The following is a 21,612-nucleotide window of genomic DNA, read 5'->3' on the forward strand; positions in this document are numbered from 1 at the left end:
GTAGGTGTAGACGCTACTAGGCGTAATGTAAACTGTCGCTCCACTCTTGTCTCAACTAGCACAACAAATGACACTATCATCCCAGTCATGATCAATACTTCAATCGTCATCGGCTCTATCGTCCATCGAGATCCCTCTTCTCGTTGTGATGCTAACATCTTGAGATTGGCTAAGACTTAATAGAACCACCGATCAAAGGAGTGCCTCACTCCTCAACCATAGAATTCAGCACACCGCCACACCACTGTTCTACTTTACTCGAATCTGAGACAGAGTCAGCAGATTCGATAGATTGCTCCCTCAAGATTCAAGTATGGCAAATGGATCAATGCTTAAAAGAGATGCAGCAAGAGCTTTGACAATCCAAAGGAGAAAGAAAACCCAATCGATCCTACCTTCGGTCAGTCTCATTCACTCAAAATATTTAGGAGGAACCAATCTCAATGAATTTTCGTCTCCTATCGTTAGAGGCTTTTGATAACAACATCAACTCGATAGAGCATATTGCCACCTTTCGCATCTAGATATCATTGTTGGGCACCTTGGATGCATCGATGTGTCGTGCCCTTTCGACAACACTAAGAGACCCAATTCAAGAATGGTACACCCGCTTTGAAGTCGTTCTTAGTCAACTCCTTTTTTCAGCTTGCGCAAAAGAGTTTGAGCTCTATTTTATTGAAAATATGCATTCGAGACCATCAGTAGAAATGCTTCTCAAACTCAAGTAAAGGAAAAGGGTAACACTCTATTAACTTTGTCACCATATTTATAATTGATCCAAGGCGTGCAAGAGGTTCATCCGTTACTTGTGACACAGGCTTTCATGATGGGAATCAAACTCTCTTACTTTTTTTTAGTCATCGGTGGAGAGACCACCAAAAACAATACTCGAGATACTCTAGAGAGCCAATCAATTCATTGTTATAGAGACAATGGTCTCGAATAAGCATAAGAAGATACGTAAAAAGTCGAGGCAGGAGTGACTGTCATTAATCCTGACCCCGAGGTCACCACAGTGAAGGAGAAATTATCAACCCGAGTTGCCTTACCCGAGACCTAAGTCGACTCCATTGAACATAATTAGAACTGAAGTCTTTCTACAAATTAAAAAAAAAAAATACTCTTAAAGGATCATATGTTAATCTCGGATTTTGATGATGAAACCAATTTATAAGTGATTATGATTTGATCTATGTTTTGAGTGACACAGGATGCTTCAATCAGGATGAGATAATTAAAGCAGAAAAAATCATGTTGGACCGAAGGAAAACATGTCAGAAGATTCGACATCGGGCCGGAGGATCAGTCGGCGTATCGACAGAAGGCTTCGGGCCATGGATTCGGGCATCAGGCCAAGAAGAGCATATATTACACTAAGGATATCGGAGTTGCATAGTCAACTGTCTGATTGGGCAATAGGCCGTAAGAGAGGACGATGCGCCGAAGAATCAGACGAAGAGTTGAGGGACCAATGATATGTCGGACGATACGATTAATGCTTAGTATTAATTATCTAGATCGAAGTGTGTTTTATAGATGCAGGATTAACTATGATAACAAGGCATGAAGCAAAATAAAGTCCTAGAGTCAAGAACGCGATTTTGTTGGGAGTTTGAGAGTTCGTCGAAAGTTCGGACGTTCGTCGGAAGTTCTGTCGGAACTAGCCGAGAAGTCTCAACACTTGCTAGAGAAGCTCGTCGGAACTCGCCAAGAAGATCGTCGTGAAGTCTAGGAGCTTGCCGGGAGTCCGCTAGAACATTGCCTAGAGATCATCGGAAGTTCGCCGAAAGATTGCCGGAAGCTCGCCGGAAGAAACCAAGATTTATAGACTTGTTTAGCTTAAGTATGTCTTAGATTTCGTAGTTAACACGTAATTGTGTTTGAAATTGGGCTAACTCAATTATGGGCTAGTTGGGCCCATGTAAGAACCGTGTTGGGCCCAATAAAAAAGTCCAAACAGTGCCCCAAGAGATGACACCATCGTGGCATAGTCTCCGAGACTATGTTAGGCGATGGTACCACCGGTCTGGGTGATGGTACCGCCCAAACACAACCTCTGAGAGGTTATAGGCGGTGGTACCACCAGTCTAGGTGATGGTACCGCCCAATGTCAAGCGATGGAACCGCTCAGACATAGCCTCCGAGAGGCTACAGGCAGTGGTACCACCCAATGTTAGGCGATGGTACCGCCAGACTAGGCGATGGTACTGCCCAGTGCAGTGTCAATGTAAGACTGACACTAGGGTGGTGGTACCGCCCAGCACAGGTGGTGGTACCGCTTGGACCCAGGAAACCCAGGATGAGATGTTTTTAGGCTCCAAGTTTGAATCAACTTGAAACCTATAAATGTCCCTCTCATCCCTAGTTAAAACACACAAGTACGAAGTATTTAAAAGTAAGAAAACGCTGTTGCAATCACTAAAGAAATCTCCTCCTATAGTTTAAGTTTAGAATTATATTTACGAGGAGTGTGTGCTTGTAAGGGTTGTCTCCTAAACCCGGTAAAAGGAGAAGAGGGGTGTAAGAAGAATGTTGATCTTCGCCTATTAAAGGAAGATCGATAGTGGATGCCCGTGGCCTCGACGGAAGAGGAATCAGAGTGGATGTAGGCCACGATGACCGAACTATTATAAAATTGGCATGTTCTTCTCTGGTTTGCATTTCTATATTTGAGCAATTTACATTACTGCAAACTAAATATTTACTTGCCTACTGCATTCACTTCATATACGAACGAGATTTCAAGCTATCTTTTCGAGTTAGGTTTTTAACGTACGAAAGAGTTTTATGAAATCGACGTAATTTACCGTTGTACTAATTCACCCCCCCTCTTAGTGCCGACTTGTTCCTAACATCCTGAACTGATGAGGACACCATTGGAGAGAAGGGATAAATCCAAATATTATCGCTTCCACCATGATTATGGACATGACACGGAGGACTGTCATAATTTAAAGAAACAAATCAAATAACTTATCGATTGAGGACACCTTGAGTGATTTGTTCAGAGACATCGAGAACTTTCTCCCTAACCTAAGGGACTAGTGGAGTGATAATCGATGTCATCGACGAACCTATCTCGGGGGAGATAATTTTTCAAGTCATAAAGCCCTGAGCTATCATTAAGAAACATCCAAAATTAAAAGGTGATCCGAAAATAATTTTCAAGGAACAAGATATAGAGTATCTCGATACAATTAGTGGTGTTGATTAATACTTAAGTAAAGAAAATCATACAAGTATCTCTATTGATATTATATACTTAAACACTTTTTAAAACCTTCGACTACGTAACGTGAGAGGAGGAACTCATGCTGTTTCCAAAGCCTCCTTAGCATTATCCTTTTTCCTTTTATCTTTATTATTACTATTATTATTATTATTTATAAAAAAAAATAGATTTTTGAATGTCACACGAATGAATAGTAAAACATGTTCAGGAATATTCGATGGTATTTTAAAGTTTCAGTTGTTCAAAGTATGCAAATACCGCTAATATTCTTTACGTTGATCAAAATTTGTTGAGATCGGAAATTTTGGTGAAACACTGAGTTCTTTCCTAGTCTTCTAATATAATGGCAATATAATGCTCAGATCTGTGCTAGTTAACGAATTTTATCGGTATATATTTCAGGATAAACATGAAATTTAAAAAAATAAAAATCTAAATAAGTAACATGAAAGCATATGGATAAATATCCTGGATTAACAAATTTTCAAGTCTCCAAAGATTTTATATCTACTCTTTTCGTGTTGTGCCAAAATCCCACACGCTGCTATCCTATCTTGTCAAACATCAGTTTTTTTTTTTTTTTGGCACGATTTAACACTAGAAAAAGAAAATATACATTTTTTTAATATTATATTTTAACAGATACATAAAATGATTACTCAAGTGCTGTGCACTTGTGTTCCATATTGAAATTAACATTATAAGTTTTTAATGCAACTTTACTATTAATTTAAATTAAAACTGGTATTTAAGCTAATGAATACACACCGATATATGGTTCTTGGAAAAATAACAAAGCAAGTCGAAAGAAGGCAAAATAAGAAAAAGGAAAGAATAACAATTATCAATAGTAATAAAAGCCATTGACTGCTCATCAAAGTTAGAGAAGAAAGAAATCATAAGGTAAAAGAGTAAATAGAACCTGTGCAAACACAAAACTGCATTTTCCTAACCTACAATTTTAATGTAGCCAAAGGAAAAATCAATGCACCGTTCATTGTTTATATAAACTAAATCACGAAGAAATGGAGTGAATAGGTCTTTGGCAGATGCAGAATAAATTATTTGCAGATTAAAGAAGCCTTTAAATCCAGATCATTAGAATATCTGAATGGATCTGACGATCTAACTAAAAAAACAAAACTCTTGACAGCCAAAACCAATTGCATTCCTTCGAATTCACCCATCGGAGCAAGATCTAACATTGGATGACATCCATACATCACAATTCTTCAGATTCACTTCGGCAGAAGAGGGTTCTCGGATTTGGGCAGGGGAGCATCCAACAGTTAAAGACAACGTAAAGCTCATCAATAAAAGAAAAACAAGAATGCCTACACGTCCATGCTCACCGCACCAATTTTCTCGACGAGATGTAAAAGAAAATAAAAAACAACACAACACGATCGGATCAAATCACTGCATCAAACATGATTCCGGATAACTTCTAATCCCTATTGCTTCTCATTTTATTGACTAAATTAGATGTAACCTATATTGTTGAGTTTTTACCCCAACAAAGAATGTATTCGACAATTAATTCACAATGCTTGGGTGATGACTTCAAGTTATAACGAGGATAGCCAATTGAGTAGAGCTTCATTCACGAGCTCAGGGACTTCATCATGCGGACAATGCCCTGCCTGCAAATTGACGACGGTGGTGTTTGGATAGAACTCTTTGATTCTAGCTGCCTTGGCAGGCCCAACCCAAGGGTCTAAGTCACCCCATATCAGCAACAATGGGCATGAGAGTTTGCTAAGGACGCTGTTGAGCGTGTACTTGCTTTGGTTTGACATAAATCTCGTCATCAATCTGAGAAACACCATAACGTGGTTTATAATGTCGGTAAAAACTAATGGCGAATAAGTTGTAACTTTCAATTTAAGCACCTGTAATAAACTTCTCCAGCATTTGGATCCTCCGCCGGCTTAGTTATCGATTCCACAAGATAATTGTCCACGTTGGAGGCATTTATATACACCTGTGTCAACAGGGGAAAAAGAACGATATGGTTAGCAAACATTAAAGGCTCAGAAAATTATGAATGTGCATTTATAACATCGAAGCGATACATACTATAACATATTTTACTATACTGCACCCGGTAAAAGCTTTTAATTCATCGTCTACCCAAAAGGACCAGTCCTCTGAAGACCACTTAGGATAATCAACAAAGATTGATATCATGAACAACGATGTGGGTCATCGTCCTGAGACTAGAAAGGAATATATCCTCCCGTGATGAAGTATAAGAAAGGAAGATATCCTTCTTTTTACTTCATATATTCAACAACACCATCCAATTGTGGTTTATGTTGATGCATTGCAATCCGATAAGGGATGGCATTTAGATTTATTGCCAAGATCAAAGCAAGTCATGCAGGACTTCTTTGATAGGAGACTGTAGTCAGCTGGAAAGGATAAAATTTCCTAGACATGGAACAGAATCAACCTTGTGTCTATGCTACTAGCCTGGCTGTGACCATAACCTACTTCTTACCCACTCCGAATCTTCATGCTAATCAGAACACATTGAGTGGGCGGCGTCAAAGCAGTCACCCTGTCAAACCAGACCCGCAAGTAACTGAGCCGACACTAGAGTGACTATGCAGGATCCCTCTCAAATTTACCTTATACAAGGTCATTTGCTGCATGTCAGTTGAACCAGAAAGTAAAATTTAAGCCAGGAAGTTAACGAGAAATACTGTACACTTTTCAGGACTTTTTCAACACGAGCAGGTTGCTTTGCTTGCCAGAATAGGAACCCCAAGATTATTCTTTGGATGAATTCCTTCAGTGTGTTGAACACAAACTTCTGTAACACCGTCTCTTCTTCATTGTTCTTGGGCTGTTCACTTGGATTTTCAAATTGTCCAGCTGAATTTAGTAAAACAACTCCACGAACATGCTGAGCTGATTCAGCTGCTGTCATCAAGGCTGCAAACCCTCCAAGACTGAAGTGCAATATCTTCCATCAACAGTAAGTTCTTACTTATGAAGATGTAAAAAACCAAATTTAGCATGAGGCTAGAAAAGCAAGTCATAGACAGGAAGAACAGGAAACAATTGAAAAGATCATCAATACACCATAGCCAACAATGTAGTACTACAGCCAACAATAGACTATCACAACAAGCCGTAATGTCCCAACCAATTATAGACTAATAATTATCAGTCCAACCTACAAAACAGTGGCCTCACAATAGACATGTGTTATAGGGATTAAATTCAAGATATTGCTCCTCATGGATACGTGTATGAAGATCAACAAATGAGTAGTACTCAAAAAAGCTATTAATTGAAATTTACAGTAAAAGAAGCATTGATAAAAGAGATAGCTAGAAAGGGTCATCCATGGCATTAACAGCAAAAGTAAACTATTTTAGACAACTCAAGTGCACTGTCACGGACTTAGCTGGTTTTGCCTAAGTCGTGCGGCACCCTTGCGTGTCCGTCCGCAAAGGTCAGCCTCCCCGAAGCCTCCCATTGTCCCTTAGGACCACCAAAAGAGAGAACGGGTTAGAGAGAACGCCTCAATCGGGATCCACAAGCAAACATCTCCGAAAAACACTTCATAGACAATGCAAATTACAAACAGACTTTACAAGCTCTGAACAGTTGCACAACAAAGGGTAAAATGGTCCATTACAGACCGAAAATCCCTCGTACGTGTCCACATGACACAACTTTTATTTACATGCCTAAAGAGGCCACCAACCCAATTAAAATGAGACTATTAAGCCTTCGGCTGCCCCTCTACATGCTGTACAAGGTATGAACATACCAAAAGACACGGACATACATAAGCAGTACACCAAACATCCGGTTTCGAAGTTTGTCCGTGACATTCTCCCCCACTTATTCCTTCGACGTCCTCGTCGAAGCCTTTGTGAACACTGCAACTCCTCGCCTTTGCTGAGTCTTCAATCTTCTGCTCCAACTGCAATGCGCCTCCTGGCTCCCAGCTGCTGTTTTTTAGTAGTCGAACCTTTGATCCGCCATGCTGCTTCAACTCACCAATGACTCTGACTCTGGTGTGGGGTTGGCTGAGTTGTGTTGATCCTTGTTGATTCTTGCGGATCCGCAGGATGAAGGAAAAGACCATCCTTACTGCGCCAGTCTCTCAAAAATTCCTCATGCTGCTTGAACTGGGTGGATGCTTGTTGGAGCTTTAACGAGCATCGTCTCGCAAACTTCTGAAGTTTTGGGTCCTTCTTCCACAAAATCTGCTCATTGACTCTTCTTTCAGTTAGTTGTCACATCCAAGTAGGTTCGCATCACTTCCGTTTTCGATTGGCATTTCGTTGGGAAATGAAGCGGACAATCTACTCTCAGTAGCACTGATCACCGTTGGTGAGGATTTGACAACTATTGTCTTCCATTATCTTCGAAGGGTCTTTGAACTTGTGCAGAGCTCCTCTGCTGGATAAATAAGAGAATTGGGGTACTCGGTTTCGTCCATTCTCTTAAAAGTTGAGAAGGCAAAGGTTACTTGACTTCGCCCGCCTCCTCGAGGTTGTACTTCATGCATCGAGCTGGTTACTGACCTTCGCCTGCTCTTTGCTCACACTTCTGAAGCACTTGAAGTGTTTGCACTCCTTGCGTTGAGTTAGTTACTGTGATTCACCTTCTCAATGCCATTGAACTTCTGGAATGCAGGAAGTTTTCACCCCAACTTGGAGTAATTCTCAAATAGATGAGGTCGCCTCTGGTATTGTACCGTCTTCTCCATCAACCCTGTCGCCTACTCCACTGAGTAGCAAAGGTACAGCACCGCGTACTGCCTGCTTCGTTCCTTGGTCGTGCACTCTTGCATGACCCGAAGCCCTTCACTTACGGCTATCTTGATGAGAAACTTGTTGACACCGGTCTTACGAAGTTTCTTGGCCTCTGCCCTTCAGCCTTGTCTCGGTACTTGGAGATTGCCTCTGCATGCTCCACCTCCTCGGCCCCTTTCACGACCAAGCGCTCTCCCTCCGTGAGAGCAAGGGATCAATGACTTTCACGGAAGTCCCGCCTCTGCGGTACCATGGCGCTACCATGCCCATATCCCTACTATCCGTCGCCTCGCATCTGCATCCCTTTTCTTCATAATCAATAGATGTGTCTCCGTGGCACTCCTCTGAGTCCACCTTCATTCTAACTGATGCTTGATTTTGGGTAGCTAAGTCCCTCTGGACTCGTCGTCGCTTCCTCGCCCCTTTCGACCCCCTGCTTCAACACCTCTGTGTTCTCTAAGCAGACTGTTTGGTCGATGGAAAGACAGACTGCAACTCCCATGCATGGCTTCTGCCATCACGTTGTAGGGTTTGCACCGATTCTGTTCTCCTTAGCTTCCTTGGTAGCAACGTTCGCTTACTCGACCTTGTTCTCTGACTTGTCGGGCTCCCTTAAGCGAATATGAGCTCTGGAGCAGTCCAACTCTCTAGCTACTTCGATAATACCTCTGCATGATCAAGTCCCTCCCATGGGACACACTGGTACTTGCATCCGAACTCTTCCCTTGGTGGAACACAGCCCCCATATGCTGATGACCAAGGTTTTCATCCGATGCAAAATTCGATGCACGCACGGAAGACCCGCCTCTGCGGTACCATAGCCTTCACTCCTTGAATCCATAGCCCTTCTTGCCGTCGTGTTATTCACCGAAGTGGAGTTTCCAGTAGCTCCCGATCATACCTCCATATGATCTAGTCCCTCACGGGTCACACTGTCGTGTGTATCGCATTGCCACGAACTGTTCCACCACGATCCGCTGCACCACGTCGCCTCCTGGTGACATCTCTGTTGCATTCTGATCCTTGTGGGATGAACTCGAATTGTGAACCCTCCATGTGTGGCCTCTGCCAATACATCGCAGGGTCTCTTCCACCTTCGATTTTGTTCGCTCCTTTGGCAATCGACTTTCATCCACCCACTCTTGGGTCACACCTAGATGAAGCACCGCTCTAGGACAGTCCGTCGCCTAGTAGCTCCCGAAGTCCACCGACTTTACTGTAGTTTGTGCACCATTGTCTGGATCCTGGGCCTCTGCCCCTACCAGCACAATCTCCGCTGCGCACCGCTTCCTTCATGGCAACTTGAATGGCAACACTGTGGCATATTCTTCAAGAGCATCTGTCTCTGCATCCTCTTGCCCCGTGCTAAGGCCTTCTGAACCCAACTTCGCCTCCGCAAATTGAGTCACCTTAGTTCCTCCATCAAATGCTTTTCTGAGATAAGGTACATGTGCCCAGAAGCTCCCTTCGTCTTTGGCACCATGCAAGATGAGTCCACTCCGTCAGAATGAAGGACCCATGGAACAACATGATCCTACCCTTGCCTTTGCAAGCGTTCATGTCTTTGACCTCTGTCTAGGGAAAGCACTGTGCTTCTGCTCCATGTTCCAACTTCTCTGCTGGCTCCCTTCATGCGGCTTGGGTACTTCGCCAAGTTACACCCAAGTTGCTCCGCTCCTCGTTTTCGCATTGAGTCGATGGTGGTCCTCGTGCCCACCATTCCACGGGTCAGCCCTCCCTTGAGTCCGATCTCCATATCGACTCTAAGTGTGCCTTCATTTGTGTTGCGTTGTGTTGCTCCCCCACTTGATCTCGCAATGCATCCACCAATGCATTCTCTCGAGCGAGATCATACGACAACTCCTCGCTGCTTGCTCGATCCATTGAGCTTCGTGGAGTTGTTGTTTGTGAGGTACTCCTCCTCAACATGTGATGTCTGTCTCACATGATTCTCCCTCTGGAGAGCCGAGACTTATCCCTCCTGGATAACTGTCCCGTTGGAGCAACATCTCTCTTCGTTTCGGAGACCACCATCCCCTTGGACTACTCCGATCTGCTGAACAAACTGTGCATTGTTCTGCCTCCTGCAAACGCACTTGCTAGATTGCGCCTCCACATCAATACAGTCCCCGCTGCACCCCTCATGGCCTAGCAACATACTGAACTCGTTGCACACTTCAGCCTCTTACGGACGTATCCTTCACATGACGAAGAGAAAATTTCAATGCTCTTTGGCGCCGAGTTTCGGTCGCCTTGGGATGGCCACGAACAGTTCGTCGTCCGCATACAAGCCCATGCATGAGTACCGAATTCTTCGAGTTAGCAATTCCCCTCACATCTGTGAGCTTTGTAAAACTCTTTCGGTCGCTGAGCAACTCATTCCACCTTGCCTGGTCTCATCCTTTGCCAAGCGCCTCGCTTGCCTTGAGCACCATCAAGTATAGTTGTCAACGTTGAGCCGTAGCTCAAACTCAGCCATCCCAACCTTTGTGTGCTCCGCATTCTTCCAAGCTTGTCTGTTCTCGTGGTGCCTCTTGCGCGAAGGGTTGGCCATTCCTCTGAATGCCAATCTCAGATGCCCGCTCCTCGGAGCGACTCCTTTCCCTACATCTCCATGCCCGTTTTCTCCCAAACGGTCGCGTGTGTGCTGACTGCCCTCAACGCAGCCCCGCTAGGTCCCCCACGTTTGCATGCTAAGTGTTTCTATGAGTGCTTGTCCCGCTCTGATACCATCTGTCACGGACTTAGCTGGTTTTGCCTAAGTCGTGCGGCACCCTTGCGTGTCCGTCCGCAAAGGTCAGCCTCCCCGAAGCCTCTCATTGTCCCTTAGGACCACCAAAAGAGAGAACGGGTTAGAGAGAACGCCTCAATCGGGATCCACAAGCAAACATCTCCGAAAAACACTTCATAGACAATGCAAATTACAAACAGACTTTACAAGCTCTGAACAGTTGCACAACAAAGGGTAAAATGGTCCATTATAGACCGAAAATCCCTCGCACGTGTCCACATGACACAACTTTTATTTACATGCCTAAAGAGGCCACCAACCCAATTAAAATGGGACTATTAAGCCTTCGGTTGCCCCTCCACATGCTGTACAAGGTATGAACATACCAAAAGACACGGACATACATAAGCAGTACACCAAACATCCGGTTTCGAAGTTTGTCCGTGACAGCACGGCACAATGAACAAAAATTAAATGCTGAAGAGATGATTAAACTATTGCAGTTCAAAAATGTTTTGCAGCTCCGGAACCACTAGTTACCTTGGTAGTCCCTACGCATCATACTCACTTCTACTGATGTATTATCCAATGTAAAAGAAAGCAAAAAGGTTGACAGTTATTGAACGAGGATCGGTAATATTATACAGCACCTAGATGATGACCCACTTTTAGGGTCAGATCATCATTTAGCAAAAGTCTTGACTAGTTTTTAACATTGTATTACCTGTTTCCAACCAAGATTGCAGGTTCTTTTACTATTTCTCTGAGGAAATCAGACACTTGGTCCTTCCAAACTGTTGCATCATACTCGATAATAGCTTTCTCGCTCCATCCAAAGCCTAGCAAATCTAGAGCATAGACCTTATACTTCTTTGCCAATTCAGGTATGTTGTATCTGCATAAACAGTACAATCAGCATCAACAACAAACACGATAAAACTTAACATGATATGGCAGTACACCATAAATCAAAAGTTTTGCCAGAATGGACAAAGGGTACTTGAATTTGGATTAATGTCCATGGAGTCTAAAATGCATGCATTTAGTCTCTGAGTCATGATAACCAAAATGCAATATGGATTTCTGGCCGAGTATAAGTAGGTGGCTTATATGTAATATGTCGAATCAGATATGGGAAGAAAAAGAAGATACATTTATAATCCATTTTACAATTCTTGTAGATGGCAACCTGGTGTAGCTTTTAAGTTTTATGTTGTGAAATACATATATATTATATTTCCGCCCAATCAGCAATTGGTCAGAACTGCGACAAATAGTAACAATAGTATTGCAACCATCAAGCTTCTACATTTACAGTGAGAAATTTCAGTGCAGATGTCATATTAGCTCAGATCATCAATCTATGTCTGGACAAAACAATGAAATTTCTAGATATCAATGGGTGTGATGTAAAACCAGGCTCTTGTTGTCGGTCAGTAGAAAACATAAATTCTCATCAGAAAGAGAGGAAGAAAAGGCTAACCTCCAATGAAATGCAGAAGCACCAAATCCATGTATAAGAACAACTGGGCGTCCCATTCCTTGTTCTACATAATGTATCTTGCGTCCCTTCCATGTCCAGAAGTTATAGCCATTGGATCTGAAAGGTAACCTATCCATTCCTGGAATATGAAGAAATCCATCAAATAAGGATTTCTACACATCTGATATCACCCATGATAGAATGAATTCCATATGATAAACCACCAAAAGGGGCATCTAAAATCAGTAAAAATTACAAAGATCCATTCAGAATATTTTAGTGCACAGTAAGAGCTCCTTGGTAGTACCCAGTTAGAAGCATCTTTTGAGTAGAATATCCAGTGAAAACACCAAAAGGGAAGTAAATTCGTTCATGATAATGAACAATAGATCGTAACTTGTTGTATCGAAACATGTCAATCACTATTTACAAAATCCTACACACGATGCAGAGAATCCCTAAAACAAAGATCTTCTCAAAAGACTATGATTTGAACGCCTTTTGACATCATCATTGACTCACATCTCAAAATCCAGTATTTTCCCTTTTGGAAAAGAAGATTCCTGATCACCTCTACCGAAGAGGGTTCAAGGAAAGCTAATAAAGGCAGCAGTCTCGTCACCAATAAGGTAAATAGGGAGAGACCTTGAACAAGGTCAGCAGTCAAAAGGAGAATCGATACTTCGGCGACAATTACTTGCGTCCAGCACGAGAGAAAAGGTGGAGAACAATATAACGTGTAACGAGCTACAGAAGGTAAGAGTCGAGAGTAGACACGCAGCATCGTCACCAATAAGGTAAATAGGGAGAGACCTTGAACAGGGTCAGCAGTCAACAAGGAACAGCAAACGGAGAATGCGATTCCTCCGGATACGAAATTTCTTCTCATCATCCTGCATTTACTACCTGTCAATAGGAGAATCGACGACTTAGTTGAAACGAAAGGTATAAAGACCAAACGAAAACGAGAATCGATGCCGAACCATCAAGACGAATCCTGCTAGAGACGAGACCGAACTTGGGGAAATCTCTTACAGATGACGCCGAGGTTGCGAGGGTAGCAGACATCGGCAAACCAGATTGACATAAAAGAAGGAAACCTAATCCCTAAGAATCGCGAATTGGCGACGAATGTGAACTACAAGTAAAGGGAAGCATTGGCTATCGGGTGTTTGATGCGTGGCTACATGTAAGCCGATGGGGGGCGGATTTAGATTTACCGGATGTCGAGAGTCCAAAATTCCAGTTAAGTGTTTTGTAATGTAGTGAAACGAACGGTAGAGATCGATCGATCGTTGTTGTTATCATATACATCAACGGTGATGGTGCTTCTGCACAGGTAGAAGATGCTCCCCAGCCAAGATTAGGCTAAAGAGAATGACTTGCATGGAAGCGGCAGGCGACCGCTCAAGGATGTTCAAGTTTCCAAGGAAAGCATGTGAGACTCCTTCATTACCCTACCAAACTTTGGTCCAAGAAAACCATATTCTGATTCCTTTCTCCGGGCAGCTTCAGCTCCTATAAATCTGGGCAGCTCAACACATTCCATAAGCGGATTCTGGGAGGTCCGTTCGGAGAAGAGAGTAAAATGCCCAACGTTACACAGCCAATCTCCCCGGCTCCTTCCCATTACGGTTCCAAAGGATCCTTCGGCCCGGTCTTCGTCGTTCTCGCGGCGATCATCGTGCTTGCAGTCGTCGCGTACGTGATCGGACGACTCTGCAATCGCCGTGTCTCTCGGCCAGAAGCTAAGCATAGGCATCGTTCTCAGTCCGCCAGAGGTGACGACATAGAGAATCCGCTCGGCTTCGCTGATCCCACCATGGCAGCTGCTAGAACAAAGGAAGGCAAAGGCAGTGCTGCCACCACGCGGCATGCAGGAGAACGTTCTGCAGGTGCGTCGTGAACCGGCACTGGTTTGCATCTGATGATATGGGTTCGACATTGTTGTGGAATAAAGAAGCATCGTCGACTGGATCGTTTATGGCATCATAGGATTTCTGGTTGATTGTGATTACGTAGGGAGCTGTAAAAACAGGTGTTGCAGTATATTGACAATAGTAATTGTTCCCTATCTATTAGCTACTACTGCAAGAGCTGTTTGATAATAGTAACAAATCTGGCATATATGTAGTTTATAAATATTACGAGAAAAAATTAGAAAAATTATAATGTAAAATACGAAACTCATTTGATTAAAATATGATAATAATAATTGACAGCTGTGGGATTTGAACCCACGCCCTTTCGGACCAGAGCCTAAATCTGGCGCCTTAGACCACTCGGCCAAACTGTCACATGATGTATGTTTGTCAGTTGTAATATTTATTATATCAAATCTAACCATCTCCGTTATTAATTTTAGGCAAACAAAATAAGCCAAAATCTCCATTTGTGCAATTAATTGAATTCTTCTAAACTACTGAGATTTCTTGAATTAGGAAACGAAAACATTTTTATACGAGAAAATGTTTTCTTAAGAGGCATTACTATATGAGACATTTCTCCATCGCTCATCTTTTCTAGACACATTTAACAGAGATATCTGCCCATATATATGTGATACAGTTTTAGGAACTGAGCTCTGGTCGATCATATATTATACATAGACTAACTTTCAGATTGTCCATGAAAGTAGATAAATGAGCTCCAGAAAAGCACAGAGATCAGTCATTCTGGACAAGCCACACAATTTTTAGCACTCACTCTGTCACAATCCTAAGCAGAAAGGCACAACTACGTAGCATTACAACTTGTGCGTCAGTTTGGTGCTCCCCAGAGAAGGTTACAGGCTTGGGCGGAAGAGATAATATGCAGAGATGAGAGCACTGAGGGCGAAAGCAAGGAAAGCCAGGAACGATACAGCTACAGAACCAGTAGCCATGTCGGGAAAGGGATCTCTTCCCCAGTTGGACACCCAGTCTCCAGTGCGAGCAGTGGCCGAAGATGACGATGAAATTAAGAGATAAGCCAATATCTATAATCAGAAAAGAGAAACAACTCATGCAATTATCAATCTGCTCTTGTAAATACAACTATTTTGGTCAGGTTGTAACTTGACAGAAGTCGTAAGTCTAGGAAGAACAGAGCTACTCTAAAAAATAATTATATTTTAGGAACATGCAACTGCAGCACAAGAAAAGGAAGAAGAAAATTTGCAAATGCAAATTGACACGCTAGTCCTTAGCAAAAAAAAAAAAAGCATGATAGTATGTTTACCAGCAAACAAATCAATTACAGAGATACTAAGTTTTCTTAGATTAGTGTAATTATTTATTTTAAAGTTCCGTGCTCAAATTGGTTAAATTCTTATTCTGTTGTACCATGTCAGATTACGAGTAAGCACAAAATTAGAGAGCTGCAAAAGTTTTGTTATACCTTTGTTTAGTCATTTCTCCTTCAATTATTGACCAAAGTATTGTCGATGGTTTGTGATCATAAGAGCAGGTTGTATTAGAAGTTAGTAAATGAAAGCTATAGATGAGACACTGCCTTGTATACATTTTCAAAAAACAATTCAAAAATACAATAATAAGTTACTTAACTATCAAGTTTTAGTTATCACTGAGATTTGTTGAAGGTGATTGTATTATCAATGCAAGTAATAAAACCCAATTTAGTCTTCCTTTCTTTATTTGTAATTTGTATTGACCAATTTTTCTACCAGGTGCCATTTTGGGGGGCAAGAACATAAATGGTGCATTCCTGATCTTATTATCTACACTTTATCCTTTATGCCAAACATTTTTTATACTAAATATGCTCATCTAGTTCTATCCCTTCCAAAGATCCATCTCAATGTTCTCATCTCTCATATTCAGGCGACTAATATTCTAATTAGAGAACCAAGAGCATCAGAACTGACATAAACTATTTTTCTCTAATACAAAGATTGCTTAACAAACATTCAGCACCACCCAATGCCCATCTTCAAATTCTAACCTTACCAGATGACAAATACCTTTTTCAACATCTTAGAAACAATGAAGTCAATGTTTTTTCAAAGAGATTATTCATCTTCTACTTAAACTGCACATGAAATCAATGTTTCTCTTTTCATTATTTAGAATGGTGTCCTCAAAAGATAGCATACACAACAGAGCTTGATCTCAAATGACTGACAAATCACAATCACTATGACTGCACGTCTGCGTCAAATTGACTCTTGCCCTTGTGCAAATGCTCTAATAATTCAGAGAACACACCAAGAAGTTCCTTGCATTTACAATTAATCTTTGAACACGTTTAAAACAACAATAACTGATTTTCCTTGTCATATGCTTGATATCTATCTTTTCTTTATGGGTACAATCATTGTAATGTTACCAGACATCTATCTCAAATTTACCATGCACTATATCTGGCTGCTTAACATCCCATCCATAAAGAATATGGCATTATAATTGTCTTACAAAATTTCCCCCCTAATTTAGAGATACAATACAATCATAAACCACTCCAGCTGCTCCTATCCATTTTATTCTAGTTTTTCTTTAACATATCTTATGCAATTTTTCCATCTACTAAAACACTGAAAACCATGATATCAATTATCTGTACACTTTCCAGATCAACTTTACATTCAATTCCATCATGTCATTGAAATTAAATAAAATACATTTGGTCTTAATCTTACTTTATTTTTGTATTGTATTTGTATCTATCTCCGATTATAGTTTACTTTCATTAGTTAGAATAGTGTCATCAATAAGCAGAGTAGATCATGTAACTTAAGTCTCAAACGGATCTGATAATCTATTTGTTCACTGTGACTGGTCATAAGCATGGACTTAATTATGACATTGCTGCAATGCCATAATGATTCAGTAATCAATTGTCTTTCCTCCTTTATCTCGTAAGTAGTAATTTATAACAAATATCTTTGGATTCAATAACAAACCTATTGAAAATCCCCTTAGTTTCTAAAATAATTCACATTAGATCTCTAGGAAATCCATGGTATGCATTTTCATAATTCAACAAAAATCATCTAGATTACTTTTTCTGAACTTTTCTTTAATTAATTGTTAACCTATTGCTTCCATGGTTAATCTTCCTAGAATCACCAGAAATTGTTAACAAGATCCATTTTATGTGCCATGAAGAGTTCATAATCTTAAAACAGAATGAAAAACAATTTGCTCATTAAGCCATCCTAGAAGTCAAATGGGACTAAACAGGAACGACTAGGCATGCTTCCGACTGCATTACGAAGAGCTTGATATTCGAAACAACTTCTGTCTAAATTGAGAATAATCCCAGTTCGAATACCTGATCCATAGCGAAGTCCAAGTAGTCCCCCATGGGACGACGTATAATGTGCTTCTCCGTCATCATGTAGTGGGCCTGTGCATACACCTGAAATCCTGAGTACACGAACCCGATCACGTTCACGGAGACGCAATACCTGGACCGATCACGGCAAATGATCATCAAAGCTAAAATTGCTACGCCTTAACCAGAAGCCCGGCAATCAAAGGAGAAATCCTGGGCGGAACCATACCGGAATTGCTTGTAGCGGTTGTAGGAGTCGAGAGCCCAACCCTTGTCTCTATCGGCAGCCAGGACGGAGAAGGCGACGAGGCATAGCGCCGCCGCGGCAAGCCGGGCGCCCACCGCCGTCCGCCGCACCGCTTCCTCGCGGCGGTCCCGGTGCAGGATCCCCGACACGACTCGCGACCCAGCTGGCTCCGGTTCCCTCTGCCCGCTCCACGAGTGCCACCTGCTGGGGGCGGAGTTAGGCGGGGCGGGGCTCGCCTCCGCCATCGCCATCACCACAGAAAGATCGTTCCGGCCGAACACGGCGGACGACGGGGGCGAGGTGGAGTGGTCCGGGATGCTGTTGAGAGGACTCGGAGGGAGGGAGCCATCCGCCTTGCGGAGCGGCGATCGACTGGACTCGGTCGCCATGGGGTTTCTGGGGCTGAGGCCAAATGCCTTTCTGGTTAATCCCACTCCATTATAATTTCTTTGGCTGCAGGAAAGGGGCGGTGGCGGAGGGGGACCACCAGAAAAGAAAAAGACTTTTAGTCGCACCGCCACCGTTTATTACCGATGCAACTTTATAGAATAATCGATTTAAGATTAGGGAACTACGTACGTGGGAGAACATACGGCGTGGGTCGTGACATCTGTTCACTTTGGGTATCCCGGTTCGACAGACCGTGGGCCCCGTGTAGGTCGGCCCATGGTACAAACGGGTAACGGGCCAATTGGTCCTAAGGCATGATTTGCTCGGACTACGTTACTTCCCTGACGTCTATATATTTCTTATCACCCCTTCCAAGAACCGGCCTTGACGTCATGAATCATCCCTCGTCAAACACCAAACTATCCCGTAAGTAACGACAAAAGGTGTGTGAGTTCTATCTATGGAGATGCATTATAAAAGTTACCTCTCACATTATAACCACAACTATCACATCTCAGATTTGTAAAAAATAAATAAATTATTTTTTTTTATTTTTAAACTTAAATTGATACTAAATATTCTTTAACTAGAAAAAAAAATCTTCTTGGTGAGGTATAAGTGATAAAAAAAAATCTTTCTCTTCCAAGCTTAAGATCTATTACAATTAATATATTATTTTAAAAATAAATATGTGATAAAATATATCAATACTAATCATATAAGTCAATAATAATTTTAAATAATTATAAAAATATTTTTTAATACTCATGATATATATTAATAATTTAATATTAAATAATAATATATAAATTTATTATGAAACTTATATATAAAAAATAAAAAAAATTAAATAATAAATAAAATCATGCATCAATTACATACAACACATCTCAATGACATATAGATAATAAAGACATAGATCATACCCGATGATATGCTCTTCCAATAATAGATAAAGAGATATATTCTCAATAGCAAATGAAGTAGTATCTCTCACTTGGTAACAATGAATGAAGTGATATATGATAATAATCATATTAATATTATCAATTTAATTTTTAAAAATAATAATAAATAATAAATATATTTAAAAAAAATATTTAGATAAATCTTTTAATATCATAAAATCATAAAGATATAAGATATAAATACACCTCAATAAATGAGAACCCTAATTAGAATAGTCCAATTGAGTTAAACCAAACTCAATTCAATTATGACCTAATTAAACCCATCTCAAATCCCAATAAAATTAGTTTAGATCACTATAGATTGGTCTAATTTTGATTCAATTGATTTCAATAAAATCAAGTTGGTATTGAATCATCTTGAATCGATTTGAATTATCAAATATATCTCATTCAAATGAGCCCAAATCAATAAAAGAAGAGAATATTAGACTATGATATATAGTGGTTATCTAGACTGAATCGATTCACCTAAGCCTTAGACTAGCCATAGTGCTCACACATATAAATCATGATAGCTAGTTGAGTTGAGGTATAACAGGCTAGATAGTGGGGTGATAATTTGTATAGCCCTAGTCGCATAACTGAGTAAGCCTAACTTAATGGGCAAAGTTGAGCCTTACTCATAAGTTGAGCTAAGCCTTATTACTGTACTAGGTTATGCTTTGCTCACAGGTTTAATCGTGCCTAGACATATGGGTTGAGTTATGCTTAACCACATAAGTTTAATCGTGCCTAGACATATGGGTTGAGTTATGCTTAACCACATAAGCTAAGTCATGTTTGGCTACATGCTCTAGGTTATGTTTGGTAATATGGGTTGAGTTGTATTTGCCTCTATGAGTTACACCATACCTAACTATATGCATTGGGCAAATATATGGCCGTATGAGATGAGTTATGCTTAACCACATGGGTAAGATTATACTTGACAATATGAGCTGACACACCTAACCACATGACCTGAATTATTTTTATCATATGGGTTGGATCATACTTAACAATATGGGCTACATCATACCTAGTCATATGGCCTAGATGATTTCTAATTATACATAACCATATATGTTACATCATGATTGATCACTGAGTTATACTTTATTAGATGAGTTGAGTTATGCTTATCCATATGGGTTTAATTATACCTAATCACATGTGCTGGATTATGCTAACCACATGTGCTAGGTCATACTTAACTACATGGAATAAGTTATGCTTGACCACATAGACTAGTTTGGCAAATCAACTTAACTCGGGTCCGACTTCATTTAATCTCAATTATTAAATTATATTATATTATTTTTGAATTATTTTAAAAATGTTATAAAATAATAATTTGGCTTAAATATATTTTTTTCATGAATTAACTAATTTAGATTCATGATTTTAATTTAAAACTAATTAAATCATATAAATTCATACATAATTTATTGAAATATAAATATATAATTAATAAATTAGAACTATTATTAAACCAATTAATCATTCTAACATAATATTTTTTAAATATTATTATTTATTAATTATAAAGTTGTATGTTTAAAATATTATTATACATCATACAAAGTATAATAATTTTAATATTAAATATTTTAAAATATGAATAAAAGTTGATAAAAAATAATTAAAAAAAACTTATGATGTTCCTTTCCTCAATCCTCCTAATTAACAATGAGAGAGGAGGAGCCCATTATGAAAGAGCGAGGGGGAGCCCCTTGAGAAGATAACCCTACAAAGTTAAGTAATAATTTATTTTTTATTTTAGTATCATATATAAAAATATAATTATAATATTTATTTCTTGTGATTAATACATAAAAATAAAATTTAAAAATAATTACCTCCCAAAAATCACATCACTAGTTAGGAAATAAATCAACAAATAATTTCATTGATTGATTGACTAAAATCCTAACTTGTTCTTAAGAAAATAAATTTTAATAATTTTTTTAACATGATTAAGAAAATTAATTTTAATAATTTTCTTATCCATACTATAAGAAAGTTAATAATTCAAATAAAGATAACGAATTAATGGTAACTTGAGAAAGGAAAAATCTTCTATGATTACAACAACCTTCGACCTATACTCCTATTCAAAAATAGAAGAAGATTCTTATTAATTTGTACATCGGAGGAGAGCCTCTCGAGAAACTTTTGATGTCTTTTTCCATAGTATAGGAAGTCATTCACTCACAGAAGAATCGACTCATGGTCAATAGTTTTTTTATCATCGAGGATAAGGATTAGATTCATCAACCAGTAGTACGGGATAGAAGCTCATAATATGCATATGAAAATGACATTCCTCCTAATATAAAGATTTGTTTGGATATGACATATATTTTGTTTGGTATATTTTAAGTTAAATTACCCTACATAGAGATGCGTTCAAGTCCATTATGTTTATGTTAGCAAAAAAAAATTCGTGACAAGTATATTTATTTATTTATAATTTTTTGAGATCCAGCCATTTTATAATTAGGTAGACGATTAATGATTTATG

The 21,612-nt window shown here is 40.0% G+C and overlaps 2 protein-coding genes and 1 non-coding gene across 4 annotated transcripts; all 3 read right to left on the minus strand.

The window, feature by feature from the left end:
* Positions 1-4,673: 4,673 nt before the first annotated feature.
* LOC103969192 (pheophytinase, chloroplastic) lies at positions 4,674-13,418 on the minus strand. The gene is made up of 7 exons (XM_065088141.1): positions 13,211-13,418; positions 13,041-13,133; positions 12,228-12,366; positions 11,469-11,639; positions 5,946-6,189; positions 5,125-5,216; positions 4,674-5,047 (listed from the first exon to the last, which is right to left on the minus strand). Exons 1-7 carry the CDS (start codon positions 13,293-13,295, stop codon positions 4,801-4,803), a joined length of 1,071 nt encoding a protein of 356 aa, XP_064944213.1. The 5' UTR covers positions 13,296-13,418; the 3' UTR covers positions 4,674-4,800.
* Positions 13,419-14,443: 1,025 nt separating this feature from the next.
* TRNAL-UAG (transfer RNA leucine (anticodon UAG)) lies at positions 14,444-14,523 on the minus strand. The gene has a single exon. It is a non-coding gene; the product is annotated as a tRNA-Leu (tRNA).
* A 272-nt stretch (positions 14,524-14,795) lies between these two features.
* On the minus strand, positions 14,796-18,188 carry LOC103974782 (CASP-like protein 4A2). 2 transcript variants are annotated; one of them, XM_065088142.1, is made up of 3 exons: positions 17,731-18,179; positions 17,499-17,634; positions 14,796-15,204 (listed from the first exon to the last, which is right to left on the minus strand). In XM_065088142.1, the coding sequence occupies exons 1-3, from the start codon at positions 18,135-18,137 to the stop codon at positions 15,013-15,015; spliced, it is 735 nt and encodes a 244-aa protein (XP_064944214.1). In that variant the 5' UTR covers positions 18,138-18,179; the 3' UTR covers positions 14,796-15,012. The 2 variants fall into 2 exon arrangements, with proteins under 2 accessions (XP_064944214.1, XP_064944215.1); XM_065088143.1 differs by having other exon boundaries at positions 14,947-15,149; positions 17,731-18,188.
* Between the last annotated feature and the right edge of the window lie 3,424 nt (positions 18,189-21,612).

Source organism: Musa acuminata, chromosome BXJ1-10 (assembly GCF_036884655.1).
Source record: "Musa acuminata AAA Group cultivar baxijiao chromosome BXJ1-10, Cavendish_Baxijiao_AAA, whole genome shotgun sequence".
In the NCBI taxonomy this organism is placed as follows: Eukaryota; Viridiplantae; Streptophyta; class Magnoliopsida; order Zingiberales; family Musaceae; genus Musa; species Musa acuminata.

Excerpts from the sequence above, each read along its gene's own strand:
- LOC103974782 (XM_065088142.1), bottom strand. The coding sequence starts at position 18,137 with ATGGCGACCGAGTCCAGTCGATCGCCGCTCCGCAAGGCGGATGGCTCC. Across the intron at positions 17,635-17,730 it reads AACCGCTACAAGCAATTCCG|GTATTGCGTCTCCGTGAACG; the intron begins GTATGGTTCCGC and ends TGATCGGTCCAG. Across the intron at positions 15,205-17,498 it reads TGGACTTCGCTATGGATCAG|ATATTGGCTTATCTCTTAAT; the intron begins GTATTCGAACTG and ends TTCTGATTATAG.
- LOC103969192 (XM_065088141.1), bottom strand. The coding sequence starts at position 13,295 with ATGTCTGCTACCCTCGCAACCTCGGCGTCATCTGTAAGAGATTTCCCC. Across the intron at positions 6,190-11,468 it reads GCAATCTTGGTTGGAAACAG|TCTTGGAGGGTTTGCAGCCT; the intron begins GTAATACAATGT and ends ATTGCACTTCAG. Across the intron at positions 5,217-5,945 it reads TTGAAAAAGTCCTGAAAAGT|GTGTATATAAATGCCTCCAA; the intron begins GTACAGTATTTC and ends CTGTTGACACAG.